Source organism: Lottia gigantea, assembly GCF_000327385.1.
Source record: "Lottia gigantea unplaced genomic scaffold LOTGIsca_66, whole genome shotgun sequence".
Taxonomy (NCBI): domain Eukaryota; kingdom Metazoa; phylum Mollusca; class Gastropoda; family Lottiidae; genus Lottia; species Lottia gigantea.
The window spans coordinates 1,652,844-1,669,351 of NW_008710245.1; the positions used below are offsets into that span (position 1 = coordinate 1,652,844).

General features: G+C 32.7%; 2 protein-coding genes across 2 annotated transcripts; one reads left to right on the plus strand and one right to left on the minus strand.

Annotated features, from left to right (window-relative positions):
• Positions 1-7,387: 7,387 nt before the first annotated feature.
• LOTGIDRAFT_204565 (hypothetical protein) lies at positions 7,388-12,378 on the minus strand. The gene is made up of 10 exons (XM_009064921.1): positions 12,266-12,378; positions 11,743-11,781; positions 11,471-11,580; positions 11,208-11,263; positions 10,836-10,891; positions 9,835-9,924; positions 9,230-9,283; positions 8,820-8,856; positions 8,476-8,562; positions 7,388-7,893 (listed from the first exon to the last, which is right to left on the minus strand). Exons 1-10 carry the CDS (start codon positions 12,266-12,268, stop codon positions 7,853-7,855), a joined length of 573 nt encoding a protein of 190 aa, XP_009063169.1. The 5' UTR covers positions 12,269-12,378; the 3' UTR covers positions 7,388-7,852.
• Positions 12,379-14,087: 1,709 nt separating this feature from the next.
• Positions 14,088-15,674, plus strand: LOTGIDRAFT_86941 (hypothetical protein; the record flags this gene model as incomplete). The annotated part of the gene is made up of 4 exons (XM_009064922.1): positions 14,088-14,227; positions 14,679-14,787; positions 15,332-15,421; positions 15,645-15,674. Coding segments are annotated over 4 exons (369 nt in total), but the record flags the coding sequence as incomplete, so codon positions are not given.
• Positions 15,675-16,508: the final 834 nt, after the last annotated feature.

Below are 16,508 nucleotides of genomic sequence, written 5' to 3' on the forward strand. Positions count from 1 at the left end.
ACCAACAAAACAAACAAATCACATACGCCCAACTTTTTCACTTTAAAACCATGACCATTTCTGCCTGGACAAAATTTGACCTTGATCAGATTACTCGAGCATTTAATGTCATTAGGCCTTCGAATAGCATTAGGCCTTATAGGTCTATCATTCTAAGACATCATACGCGTGTATTGCATGACGTCAGAAGACGTAAACGCAAATCCCAATCGAATGAACTACATTTCTCTCCCTGCCACAATACATTGCCTTAGACTACCAGTGCATGTGTATTCAATGAATGATTTCACAGAATTTAAATGGCATTCTTGAAATTTATAGACACTGCTACCTGGATGTATGCCATTTCACAGAAGTTAACTCTACAGGCAATACTGTCTGTTATTCTTTAACGTACAATGTTTTAAAGAGATATCAAGCTGACAATCCCAGTTGCAGAGTGACATTCGGTGATCCGGAAAATATATATGTCGCGTTAGTGGCACCCACAGTAAAGGGAGTAATACAAAGTTCGACATTCGAAAGCAGTTTCTTTCTTGCGATTATAGAAGAAACAGACACGAACATTATTAACCGACATTGATATCACTACGTAAAACAATATCTGTCGATTTTTTTTTATAAACATAAAAAAATAAAATATAAATAAATATTTCCACGTCAAGGGGACAAATTAAGCTACATGGTGGCATCAGGAGTTCAGGTGCATCACTTTTTAGCATGCAATACCACTGTTTTTAGTAACACACCCCCCAATGGACAGTCATTCTTCATGACAGAATGCAATTGATTTACAGACTTCGATCAAGTCGTAACTTAAACTGTAAAATAAAGCCAGATTTATATAAATCGACTTCATTGCCTATCTAAATGTTACAAAAACCCGTAGGCTAAAATACCAAAATGAGTGACAGATGCGTCAGCGACTTAATTTTTTGATGACTTTCACCATTAGTATCATGGAGTTATTGTTGATTCTATATCTCATTATTCTCAACCATAGACACTGATCAAAATATCATTAATGTTGTGTCTAGGTTCGAACGTATGTGACGCCGAAACAGTATATACGCTTCTGGTTGCTTGCTTTGCACGAGGTCACATGACGTCATTCACTTTGTAGTAGGTCGGCGGGCTGACCGCCATTGTTGTAAGAATTTCATGTATAATAAATTTAAGTTTTAATCAACTATGCATCTTTATGGCCATCGCAAACACAACAATTAACAACTAGCTGACTTCTACTAAGCCGAGAAATTAAAACCTGTCTGTATGGATAATTGTATCGACAAAGTTGGATTAAGTTTAAGTCGAAGCTAGGGTGCTAATTAAGCAGTGTCGGGTTAATTGATTTGATGCCACCATGTTTTACAATATAGATTAGTCCCTGACATGTGAAGGAACCATGAAATACATGTACACCAAACGAACAAACACTGTACAGAATTCAGTCAAAATCGTTCACACATCGAATCGTGATTACACTGATTAGTACAAGCAGGATGCTTCCAGATTAGCAATTCCAGATGATAGGTAGATCTATTTGAATGACCGCCGGAGTTTTGGGGTACGTAATTCTAATATGAGAGACATTTTGTCAATTTGTTGGCGAACGGATTGGGCTAAGGGTTTGTTTTAACAATACGCCATGTAGTGTGCAGGCTAAAAAGAGGGCCAATTCTTCTGGCAATATTTTAAATATTCAAGGGTTGTTGTGATGCGCAACAATTAGTAGTTAGTATGCTCAACTTTCGGTTATGAATAGCTGCAAAACTGATCTGAATGCTCTTAATGAGTGCTCTACGATGGATCTCACACCCAGATTTCTCTTTTTTCAGCTGTGTGCAGGAACTGGATGAGTGAGCCGATTAACGATTATATTTCTAGTTTTTACTTAGGCAGTGTTGGCATAAAATATCAAGCAATAATCATGTACAGACATAAGTAATGTAAAAACCATTATTTGTACGTAATGAACTATCTCTCAATGAACGTTCGGAATTTCATTATAAAAAAGATTCCAAAACAACAGTTTACCGATTTCCCTTTTGAGACAGAAAACATCTAATAATAGACTTTTCTTAACTCTTTATAATGAATAAAGAATATTCCAGATGGAGAAAGAAATCAAATGTATGTAAATGAGTTTACAAAACATTTACACTGCGAATCATTTTCTGTAAAAAATTACGGCCAATAGGCTGGCAGCTAGATTGCCAGAGGTAAGGCCGTTCAAACTATACATAATATTCTATTTCTAAATGTCACCAGATCGTCAACATTTCAGTACCAAAAGATGCCCAGTTGGCACTGACTCGGGGCTCGACCTGGTCAGATCTGGCCAAGTACAGAAAGCGAGTTGTCTGATCAAGTTGCCAGGTGTCGCATGCAGTACCTGTAAAAGGATAAAAGGGAACACTGATAGCATCCATTTGCTCCATTCCAATTTTCAATCAGACGTCTGTGACTCTTGCAATTCCACTAAAACTAAGTCCACATTTTAAGTGCAATTACATGAACAACAGATTGGAAATTGGAATGCTATAACTGTCCCCAATACAAATAGAAGTTGGAAAACCTCTTTGTAATCCCTTTTAAGCACTAAATTCCAGAAATATCAATACATGTATGTATGATAAAAAAAAAACTTTGAAACACATTTTGTGCGTAGAACTATGTGCTGGAGCAGATGAAAATAATTGCCAACTGCAGTCAAATTATCAGTTTATTTTTGTAACACAACATTTTGGTCATATTACGTATTATTATAGTGACAATAATGACATAATAAGATCATATAATACGGGGATCAAATTCGGTCATTTTATAATTGCAAATAGTTTCCGTTTTTTCATTTCCAAATACAACAACAATGTGCAGGAATGAGTAAGAATTTTTAACATTCCCCTCCTATATCGTATTATGTTATCATGGCAAGGCGACATTTTGGACATCGTAACGCAAATGAACAAAATTCCATATCATGAGCCACGCGGACCCTTCACAATAACGACCTCATGGTACGACTTTCTAGGTTTCAGTAGAGATTAGAAATTCTGAAGTATTAGAAAAAGAGATGTTAATAACTGCATTTTAACCAGATTGGCATCATAACCAATTGTCAAGGAATGTAACAGGCATAGTGTAGCGAGGTTAACAATGCCAATCAACAACAGAAGCGGTTAATCATGAAAAAACGATAAAATAAGGAGGATGATTTATCATACAAATTGTGTCATTAAACAAGTTGTTTTTTGGTTTTACGATCATTCTCTAACCAATATGTCATTCACTGGTAATGTCATTAAGGAAGAAAACATATGAAAGAAAATAGAAATGCAAATAGATGAGTTCATGTCTTGAGAGTTCTCGAAAACAGATTAATTAAAGTTTAAAGGGATTGTATCTGTAAAGAGAACCTCTATCGTTTTTCTCTGCTCATCCGGAACACCTGATGTCACTAGTCATCGCCGTTTAATTAAATTGACCAGACTTTCGTTTCGTATTTTTCTATTAGCTTTTATTTCAAATATTGCCACTTAGTTGGGTCTAACGACAGCCCTTTTAAACGTTCGTCAAATTAACCTTATGACCTAATAAACACCGCGTCACAAAATGCTAGCGCTGGAGTGAAATTTGATATTTATTTAAAATTTGGTTAAAGCAGACATCATCGAATTACGTCAAAATGTTAATTTGACGAACGTTTAAGAGTGCCGTCGTTAGACCCTACCTGAAGTGGTTATATTAAACATAAAGATAATTAAAACGGAACGAAAGCTTGGTCTAATTTTAATTAGACTGTGAACCTCGATTACGAAAGATTATCATTTTAGCATATCCTCCTTGAACTAAAGGATATGATTATAATTCCAGTTCTACAAATCAAAACATCTCATTTATTGTTATTCGAAGAAACGAAATCTAGCTATGATAGAAAAACGTTCAAGGCCATCATATTATTAACGTCACTGGGTTTCTACAAATAAAGCTTTGGTCATTGCCTTTATTGCACAACTAATGGCTTCTTACTTTGAGCTATTTGCTTCCTGGTGATGATTTCTTTTATTCATGTTGTGAAAACAAAGCTGTTGCCCTTTGATATTGGTGACTTTTCATCTTTCCAATTCAAACCATTTCACTCATTATTTAATCAGAATTTCGCAATTTGTAAAAGGTATATTTTTACAACATATTATTGGATTTTTTTAAAATCATAATTCCTCATACACAAAGTCAGCTTGTGACGGCGCCAGCCTAACGAGACAAGGGGTACAGATAGGGGGCGAGCTGACTCAATGGGGGACAACTGTCAAAGCTAAATTCAAGCCTCTCATGGAGCGCCTGCGAGGGTTATCCCTAGAAAAACCTAAACATATTTTGGGGCAAAAACGTATAAAAATCATATTTTTCAATGTTTGAAAAATAAGGTAGAGGTGTAATTGGGAGAGGAAATCATTTTTCTGTTGTTCAACATCTGAACATATGAATCGGTTTATATCGATATATTGCCGTCCTCTTTACATTGAGATGCATGTCGCGTCGCCATGTGTATATCGATTTTCCCTTGTACCAGATGTATAAAGAAATATATTTACATGTGTATATCACGATACGTTATAGGCATATACCGATATGCGCATTGTATCCCATGTGTATATCAAGATGCAACTGCATCAATAATATCATATCCTCAGATGAATATCGTGATAGGATATTACCCTTCACCACAATTATGCACTATCTGTTATATGCACCAATTGAATTCATCGTAATTTTCTATTTCCAGGAACATTTTTCGCCTCATGGACAGCATTATGTGGTTGTGATACCAGAATGGGTAAACCTGTAAAAGCTTGGGCATTCAATCTACTAGCAGCACTTCTTCAAATGATCTCGTTTATTGTTATTGTTGGATGGGTATGGAGTATCATTTGGGGAATGAATTTCGTCCAACTAGCATGTAAGTTAATTATATCATGAGCAGTGCCGTTTCTAGGAAATACTTGTTGAGGGGGGCCACAAAATTTTCTACGGGCCACCGGCTATTCTTTCACTGTGTCAATTGTTAAAAATTCCTTTCTTCTCTCTGTAGAAACGCAACTGATTATGAGTCCAATAGACTAGTTTTTTTTATTTCAATTTAAAAAAGTATTGTGTTTCGTTTGGATTTAAAGGCAGGCTATGTTCAACCTTATTTAAACCACTCGAAAAGCTTCTCTTGATAGGGGATATAGTCGTCTAAATATTTGGTTCGGTGGTTCAAGGAACATAATTTCAGTTGTAGCGCTATAATTTTTCAAAATGACTGCATAAGGCCAAAAGTATCTATATTAAATTCGAATAGTAGGTAGTAGGTATACAAAATCAAATGTTAAAACAAATTTGATTTCTATTGATAGTATCAGCAGGAGAGCCTCAGAGAACACCGTATTATGTCAGAAGACAGAGCAGTGTTGAAGGGCGGTGATTGTGTTCTGGAATTTATAATGGTGGTGTGTCTCTGGAACATGTGCTTTAAAACACATCGTATTGGTGGATGGATGAATGTGTCAGACAAATGGAATTGTGCTCTTTGTGAACTTGTGTCTTGAATCATATCAATAATGGATCAAATGGTCTTCCATATTGAACGTGGGTATTCAAGAAAAATATTACAGATATCTGATGAAAGATTAAGACAAATTCGCCTTCGTACAATATATTTTGCAAAGGTTAGACAGGGGTTATTTAACGTCCCTACTTATATTGACGGAGTTCCTTACAATGTGTTTCGTTAAACGGACTGTAATAATCGCGGAATTTTGATTTTCATGTGTATTATGTTTTGTGTTATCATGGAATTTGGAGTTATATAACTGTTTAGCATCATATGGGAATCATCATACTGTGTATTCGGTGGTGAATTCAGGTTTTGCTTACAAATTATTGTTCACTTAAATTTTGTGTATGTGGAACTCGAAGTAATTAAAGAAGGCTATTATTTGCCTTGCCCCAATCTTTGTCTATACTTTTATCGAGTCGAGACTGGTTATCACTGTTCTTGTTGCTCACATGCAATGAAAATCCAAAAAAACTAAGGCATTTAAGGATTTTTAGCCGATTTCCATTTGAGTATGGAATGGAATCAGACAGAAGAGTTAAATCGCCGTTAGAAGGTTTCGTGTTGAAACCTGAAAATATCACTAACTGCTAATATCCAGGCACTGTGTCAAGAGTATTTAACTATGAGTTTCCTAATGGCAGTATTTAATGTTGACATTTAGCATACTGGTGGTGTTGTTTTGTGTTCAAGGATAATGATGGGTTTTTAATAGTCGAGGCAGAATCGTTTATCATCATCCAGCTTTTGTACTAGAACAATTGTCCATTGATAAGAGAACATTCACACCAAAACCATGACACGATGTGCATTTATATGGGAAATTACTTCTACCGATTAGTAGGAATGTTGCTTTATTATAATGAATCTAAAAACTGTATTTATGATTTTATTGTGCCCATTATCAATGCATCATTACTATTCTTTAAATATTTTTTTCGAACAATTATGTGAAATTAATAAAAATCACATGATCGAAAGTGTTAATCTTTATAGGATTTGACTTATAGCTCAAAATGTAGCTTATTTTTCATTTGATTCATACACACATAAGACAAGTACAGTCAGTTAGAGGAAGAGAATGAAAATCAACAGGTGCTATCAAAGACCTGCTGGAGTTCAATTTTAACTGTGCGTAAGACTGTTCGGAATTGAATCCAAAGTCATGCTCTATTACAATTTAACAAAAGTGCATTTGTTTAGGCTTTCGTCACCTCTAGGCCATATTTAACATTTTCACAGACCATTTATGATCTACGTCGACCAATTGTGGCCTGGAAGTGACAACATTCGACTCTAACCTTTCATGCAAGGGATGTAGACAAATTTTGAAAAGGAACACAAATAGTTGAAATTGAGCTCAGTGGATAAAGCAATTGCATAGACTATAGCTCTACAAAATGAAACTATAACTGATTCGTATAAGTTCAGTTCACAATTTGAAACAAAGGACGAGCTACCAAGTATAAATTATATCAATGTATATCTGTGGGTGTAAATAATTATCTAATGTTTATTATTTATTCATGTACTGTGGTCCTTTGTCAATTCAAATAAAACAAAGTGTGTGATCATAATCCCTTTTGTTCGTCACTACTTGATTATTGGTGTAATGTATTTTTCAAAAAATGTTTTTATCTTTAGACATTACTTGATGGATGGAAGAAAAAAGGAATGAAAATTTAAGCCTTTTATGCATCTGATTGGACTAACAGACTGACAATGCCATGATGTATGCAATGGGGGGAATTTTTTCAGATCAATAGTATTGAAGATCTTTAATTTGCATATAACAGAGACAAAAGTTTATTTTTGATGTAAAATGTATTAAATTATCAGATCTATTTACATAGTAAAACAAAACAAAACAAACACTGAAACATGCTTCAAAATTTTGTCAGTATTCAGTCCAAATCACTTCATATCTTGCCAATTCATTGAATTAAGTTTTTTTTTGTAAAACTTTCCCTCAGACACAGATTTCATAATTCATAATAAATTAGGTCTAAAATAGAATTTGGATAAAGGCATTTTGAAAAAGAAAGTGCCTCTTATACAATATATCACAATTAAAACCGATATTGGCCTTTCTTTCAGTTTTAACCATATGACTCTATATGTTATATTTGGTTGACTGCCTGTGAAGCCCTTCATTCCAAGAATATTCAAGTGAAAAGCGAAAATGAAATCTTAAAAAATTGCCAATGAAAATGAAATATTAAATATGAAATATTGAAAATGATCAGATATTTAATCTTCATTCTCTTCTTCTTCTCTAATAACTGGAACACCTGAAAATACAATTTTAAGCTTCAGTTAGCTTCCGAGACAGTATATAAGTGACTTCAGATATATTTTTTTAATATTGGTATAGGCAACCAAAATCTCAAATACATGTATTGATTTTTTTTTTAATTTTTCACGGCAAGAGTTTTTCCTTTTTTGATATATCACAAATTCTGACAAAGGATTGATTTATAAAAAATGAAATGGTGTTTTATATCTTACTTTTCTACACCTTATTTTGCTAATGAAGACTGGCAATACTAGCATTGCTATGCAGTGTGCCTTGCAGGAAATTTTGCCAGAGCAGCATCATTTGCCTACTTATATTTCTTTCCACTTGTCAAGGGATCTTTAACGTGCAAACTGCAAAGTCTGAAGCAGGGACTTGATCTATTACCTATTCCAAAAGCTTGACACATTTTTCATGTCATCCCCTCTGAACTGCATCTGAAGATATATCTTGGCCTATGAACCCTGGACCTTAAGGTAAACTAGTAAGTAACCAAAATCACTGAACCATGCAGTCCCTGTATTAATAAAAGCAAGTGGGAAAACTTCATGAACAAGGATTTACAATGGTTACTTACCATCTAATTTCTTCAATTTGGGAAGTTTTTTTGCTGCCAGATCTCTCCAGTCTCCATCGGCTGAATGTTTCTCTTCCAATGGATTACCTTTAAAACGATATTAAATACTGTATAAAATAATACAACCTTTGAACATTTTGAAATTTCGCCGATATTTAGAAATAGATTAGAAAATGCCATTATTTTTTTTCTAGCGACTGTAAACAATGTGCATTATCTTATTTTTTTTTTTGATTTCACTCCTCAAAATACATTAGAAAGTCATTACTGCTGAGTAAAAGACATTTTAATTGTTTTATAACACAGTAACAATTACACTTATTCTGTAGTTGAATTCTACTTACCAACAAACAATAAATCAATTAAACAGGGTAAATCTGCCTAGAATTATAATAAAAAGATGATAAAAAAAAAAATTGAAGTTTGTGGGCTAGAATTTGATAAAGTTTTGATGCAGGAGAAGGAACTACTTTTTTAAAACACAGTAATGAGTGGTTTTCTTTTAACTTGAACATTCATTCTAATATGTAAATATTTCTTGTTTTATCTTCTTTGATTTTTGTTCTGCGCATGTCCATAGCCAAATGGGCAGTCCTATAAAGAGATTTGGGTAGTAAAAACCGGGTTTGCCTGTTCACATATCAACAAAGAGTGTAAGTTGGTTTTAGATGCTCAGGAGACAAGCTTAAACGATGCCTAGGAAAAACCCTTCACCATTTGACATATGAGCTGAAATTTGGAAAAAAAAACTTACTAATTTCTGGAACTCTCCCCAATCTTTCACAGCATTGTTAGACATGTATAAAATCTGAAATAGAAATGAAATAAATATTTTGTCTATCTGGATTCTTAGAGTAAGATGTTTGCTGGAGATTTCTAGCTCTTGTGATTATTAATCAGTTTAATTAAAATTAGAACAAACTTTCGTCCAGTTATTTATTAGCTATTAATTTTAATTTTGCCACTTCAGTTAGGGTCTAACAACGGCCCTCTTGAACATTCATCAAATTTTTGCCCTTTCCAACGCTGGGATTTTGTGTCGCGAACAAATGGTGCATTCCGAGAAGCATTTGACACTGAATGCACCTTTTGTCTGCATTACAATGACAAGAAATTTGATTGGGCGGCGGTGTCATCAAACTGACAAAAGCTCAAGAGGGCTGTCGTTAGACTTTTACTGAAGTGACTATATAAAAAATAATAGTTAATAAAAAAAAAAACAAAACGAAAGTTTGGTTTAATTTTAATCAATTTTTAACAAAGTCACACTTTAAAACAATTAATAACAATAAAATTTAATCAGGTTTTTGTATCTAATTATTATATAATGATAAAAAAAACATATCAGTTGAAACCTACCTTAATTTTCTTTAATACATTAATGCCCTTTAATTTTTCTATCAAGTTGTAAGAAATCCATAATTCTTCTAATGTATCACCTACTGCTTCCTGAAAATAACATAATGTGTAACATAATATACAATATATAAATATTCTATTGGGACATCACTGAATTATAACAATATTCTATTGGGACATCACTGAATTATTACAATATTCTATTGGGACATCACTGAATTATTACAATATTCTATTGGGACATCACTGAATTATTACAATATTCTATTGGGACATCACTGAATTATAACAATATTCTATTGGGACATCACTGAATTATTACAATATTCTATTGGGACATCACTGAATTATTACAATATTCTATTGGGACATCACTGAATTATTACAATATTTTATTGTGACATCACTGAATTATTACAATATTCTATTGGGACATCACTGAATTATTACAATATTTTAATGTGACATCACTGAATTATTACAATATTCAATTACGACATCACTGAATTATTACAATATTCTAATGTGACATCACTGAATTATTACAACATTCAATTACGACATCACTGAATTATTACAATATTCAATTACGACATCACTGAATTATTACAATATTTTATTGTGACATCACTGAATTATTACAATATTTTATTGTGACATCACTGAATTATTACAATATTCTAATGTGACATCTTTGAATTATTACAACATTCAATTACGACATCACTGAATTATTACAATATTTTATTGTGACATCACTGAATTATTACAATATTTTATTGTGACATCACTGAATTATTACAATATTTTATTGTGACATCACTGAATTATTATAATATTCAATTGCGACATCACTGATTAATTACAATGTGCAATGGTCACTTTTATTGACTTTTAACAATACCTAATTGTGACATTACTAAATTATAACAACATTCAACATTCCTGCATTTTCACGTGTTAGACCAACAGTTTTATTTATATCTTAAAAAATAACTTACCAAACCTGTTAAACTTTTGATGTTATTTCTGCCAAGGGACAAAACTCGTAAATGTTCTGCAAATAAGAATAAGAATAATACATACATGTCGTTTTTAGCCCACAAATATTTAGGTTTGACTCGATCCTTATTTTTAGATAATTATGTTAATGTAAACTATGATAATGACAATTTCAATATAAAATCAAACAAAAACAATTCCTAGTGAATATTAACAAAATATAAAAAATTAATGAAAATAACAAAATATTCCCATTGTTAGTGCTCAATACATCAATTGTAGAGCCATAAAGAAATATTAAAACAGAATTTTCTAAGAAATTAATTAAATTCATTCAAAATTAAATTTTAAAAAACAAGTCTAATACTTACTCAAGCCATTTAAATTGGCAATTTTTTCTATGGAATTGGTAGATAAAGACAACACCCTACAAAACATAAAGACTCATTAACAAAATTCCTGCATTCAGCATTCAAAAAAGGAAAAAATACATAGTTTTCAAGATGTCACAACCTGTCAATTCTGGATTTTCAGAGTTATATCCAAGTTTTCTATATTTTATCTTGGTTTCAAAGTAGAAGTTTGAGATGTATATTTACTTTAAATAAATAATAAATAAATATAGTCTACTTACTCGCACTGTGCTAAAGTAGATAGGGATGCGTCCATTTTTTCAACAGGTGGAATCTGACCAAATAATTTGACTTCTTTTGATTCTGAAGCTTTAGCTCCATTTTTCTCTTCCTATAAAAAAACAACATCAAAACTCTTCTGCCTATAATCTGATTAGTGTGTTATAAAACTTAAAATTGGATTAAAATACAAAAGTTATTAATGGTTGTTTACAATTTAAAAAATAAAATCAAGATCTTGAGATAATCATACTATGTTGTACACAAAACTTACCCATTTAGCAAGGGCTTCTTTAATTGTGGTTCCTTTAGACTAAAATGATAAAAAGATAGTTACAACACATCATTTATAAATCATTCACTCCAATAATAAACCTACTACTACTAGACTGAAGTGTAGCAGCACATCAGTTTTGGTGAATATGCCAACAAGATTAACAAATTCTAAAACACCTTCCAACTAGGCTACTCTCTGACAAACCATAAACGTACTCGGAACGAATTTATATTTTCTCAAATCACAGACTCAATGAGTCAAATAGGCCTAGGTCTAAATCAGATCAATTCAAACAGGCCTACAATTTCAAGAAATGTAGGCTAAGGTTTGGAAAATGTGATCCAGTAACGTAGCCATCATGGTAGGAGAGCAACACATTTTCGTTCAGACAGCAGCTTACAGTCACAGATTTTCTAGGGATAGCCTAATAGCCTAATATTTAATATAAGTAAGTAGGCCAAATATACCAAAAAAAAAATCTCATTCAAATAAAAATGACAGTTAACAAGCCATATATTACCATTTTCAACTAGGTCGAATGCAATATTACTTCCAAGTACGCAGACAATAGAAATATTTGGGTCATCAATTATTAGCAGAATGTCACGTTTCAGTAAATGCAGAAGAAAAAATATCAATATTTACCAACCATTTTGACGCTGTAATCTCGTTACCTAGTAACGTAAACTGCGGAACAAAAATGAAGTCTCAACTTTCCAGTCGAAAGAAATGAATCATGAAAATATACAACTTGACAATCGAAACGAAATACATTCATTAATACATTCGCGCATGAAATATTAAAAAAAAATTAATCTGTCAGATAATTTTTTTTTATGAAATCAGAAGATTCTTATTACTAAAGGTAATATAAACAATAAAGCAAATTATTGTCATTTTTTTAAAACCAAATAATCTGAGCCGTAGTAGTCCCGCAGGAACTCAATAGGAACATCATGGCTTCCAAAATTTTTAGTTTTTCTCTTACTCTCCGGCAAATCGGCTTGAGAAAGGTAATTTAATATTAAAAGTAATGCAAATGCCATCCGTTATCGATAATAAACTAATTGATTACTTTTCAAAAGCATGGTTAACAAATTGCAAATATTTTATTAGGGTTAGGCTGAAACAAGGTCACAAGGAGACTAGGCCTAAGGAGCAAGTAAAAAAAAAAAAAAAAAAAAAAAAAAAATTGGCACTGTATTCCTAATTTTTGAATTTCCCTTTCAGATTGTAAATAGTCAGTCATTGGTACAATGTGCTAAATGTTTGAACTCAAGATTGTTATTCTCTCCAGTTTATTCTTCTGCAAAGCAAGTACTCCTATTCTCGTTTTCTTCTTTCTAGCCAAAATTGTTTCTTGATTACATTGTTTAGACAAGATTAATGTGCGTTGAAATTGATCAAATATGCACTTCAAGCACAGAACAACATATTCATATTAAAGTCCATCAATGTCAACACCCAAGTTTTGTTTATGCCATTTTCCTGAAGGCCATCAGCGATTTGATTGCCTGTTAAGTTGTCATAGTCAAAGTAATGAACTTTCAACACGATTGACATCCAGTAGCTCTTTGCGTAAGACTTGAGTTTATCTATAGTTATTTTTGTTTCCTTTTAGTAGTTGTTCATGAAGAAAAGTTCTCATCTTCATATCTTTCTTTCATTTCAGTAACTTTAGTACTACAGTTAACAGATATAGAGCACAATCATTAACCAAGAATACAAATGATTATGTAAGACAAATTATTTAATTACAGAAAATTCTTTAGTTCAGCACAATGCACACATGTTTGCTAATAGTGCTGGCACACAAAGATACAAAAATCTCCAGTCGATTGTTTTCCATTATGTCGATAATCATGTGGGGATCATGCAATTGAAAGTAAACTGAATCTGAATCTGATCGGATGATGACACTCTGTCTTGCAGGCGATAAAACAATCAGTGACAAATTTCAAACTGGTTTGATATTATAAATCCTGTCTTGTTATGGATGCCCAGACACATGTGAAATTTTACTCAAGATTTGATTCAGGGACGAAAATCAGTGACAAGGACTGTTTTTTGTGCCTATACCATAACCTTGTAGAACATAAATTGCAATTTTATTTCAATCATCATTCATGTAAAAGGTCTGTATTTCATTGAATGAAGCCATTTCTTTTAGGACACTTTTGGAATGCTTAAGGCATAGCTATGACATGCTTGTAAGAAAGGAAAATATCTAGGGCTGTGTTTTCTTTATCACACTGGATCTTCTGGAAAAAAACGATTTCTCTTCATGTCTTCGTAAAAGGTAATTAGTTGATTTAAATTGATAACTTATTTTATTCCAGGAAATACAAAATCCAGACCAATTAGATATTTTATATAAGAGTATTTTACTGGAATTAAAATGTCATGATACTGGAGTTATAAGAAGTTATCAGAAATTCACAGAGATGGTTGCCAAAGAATTAGACATTGAAATTTCTAAGATGTGAGTTTTATTCCAGAACATTTTGATTGATTATGTTGAGCAAATAGGGACTGGGTTCCAATCTTGCAAGTCTGTGACTGTAAATGGGTACGGATAATCAGGGAATGATCAATGCCAAGGGTTTGGCCAAGGACCTGCTGGTAGAAAGGATCCTTAATTGTGAACTTAAGTTGTAAGATGTATAATTGTTTGTTTCTTTTCTTTTCTTTTTTCTTAAGAAATTTCTCAGCAGGATGATTTAACCTTAAAGACAAGTTTTGGCTTAAAACTGACATAATTACCATCACTTAATTACAATTAATGAGGTTGATCCAATTTTTTCCTGTTAGTGATGCATATTGGATGTACTGACCTGACAAAGGGTCTAATCATTTAGATTGGACAATAAATAGTACAAGGACTGTGCACATAAAAAAGCAATTTCTAACATTGTTTACCCCATATCTTTCAGATATACACCTAAAAGGGACATAACCCGCTATGCTGTTTTAAAATCAGTTCATGTTTTTAAGAAACACAAAGTTCTGTATGAAGCTCGAACCCATTATAAAATGATAGAGGTAGGCCTTCCTTACATTGTTTGAAAATATTTGGCAATTTATCAAGGTGTTTGTGATACATTCAGACCAGAAGTGGGTGTGGTTGGTCAGACAGAAGAGTTTGTCAGATATCCATATCAGAAGTGTTAGAATTGTTATTGAGTCTGTCAGATATGATACTTCCATGATAGTCAGATGTCTGACGCTTCTAAGTGATTGTCAGACATCTGTATCGTCAATGTGATTGTCAGTTATCTAAAAGGCTACTGTAATGTTGTCAGACATATGTTCCTAGAAGTGCTTGTCAGATATCAACAATGATTGGTTCAATAGGAGGCACTGACACAGAATTAAAGTTATGAACTTAGTGCATAAGTCATATTTAGTCATTTAAGTCTATATGCAGCCTAATTAATCAGAAAATTTCGAAAGTTTGGACACAAACTATAAAGATTTTGCTTAGTGTTGGCTCTGTCTTTATCACCTAACCCTTTGTTACTATGCCATTTCTGTACATTTTGAATTCACTGAAATATTCAACCATGGTTACTTAAAATCTTTTCAGTTGAAACACCTGACTGAATCAACAGCTGAAACTTTCCTAGAATATTTACAGAGAAATTTACCAGAAGGAGTAGCTATGAAAATTACTAAAGTATGTCATTATATTTTTATTAGTATTTATCAGGCAGGAACAATAATTTGTTGTAATGGAAACAAAATAATGTTTTGGTCCCTCCAATAACTGTCATTACTTGAATTAAATATTTAAAGATTGATTCTAAAACCTTGAAATGTTTGGTTGTCTCTTCCATAAATAAGGTGCACAGCCTTTGAAAATTTTTTTTTGCTGATTTTGAATTCTGTTATTTTTTCAGACCAGATTAGAGAGAATGCCAGAACATATTTTACAAGATCAATTGAAACGAGAATCTGAATCTAGAAAAGATCACATGGTGTTAGAGAATGTTGCAAGAACTGTTGAAGCAAGTCATGGAAATGACGATTTGACTCGATCAAGTCTGGATTCAGATCAGACTTCTGAGTCAGAAAGTGCAGAAAATGAAAGTGAAAAGACATTGGAAAGTGCTCCGGAGAGCGACATAGAAACTGCTAATGAAAGTAACGTAGATGATGAAAAGGAGAAAACTGAGTCTGTGGAATCAGACAAAGATGATTCTGATTCAGACTCTGATTCAGATTCCGACTCAAGCTCTAGCTCGGACTCTGACTCAGACTCAAGCTCAGATTCAGATAGTGACTCAGAGACAACAGAAAAGAAAGAAGAAGGAGATCATTCTGCAGATGATAAAACCTCCTGATCGAGTTTGACTCTGTGTGACTCATTGTTATAGTTAGTTTTTGTTAATGATTTGTAAGTTCAGCTGTTCAAATTCATTTTATTCTATCATTCATTTTGTTATTGTTTGTTATAAAAAATATTGAAGAAATAAAACATAAAACACCCATATATCATGTTTTGAATTTTCTTGTCACTTCACTTGTAATGATGAGTAACACTGCCTTGAGTTAGTGCTTTCCGTTTTAAACAAATGGTGGTTGTTGGTTCTAATCTCAGTCAGTTTTTGCTGACTTTGCTTTTTATTCCAGTCTACTCAGTTATAAATGTGTAGGCCTGCTAATAATCATAGAGGTCAACACCAAAAGGTTTGGCCAAACATACGCTGCTAGTCTTTGTAGACCACTGTAAAATGGTTGTCTCTTATATTTGGGTTTTTATG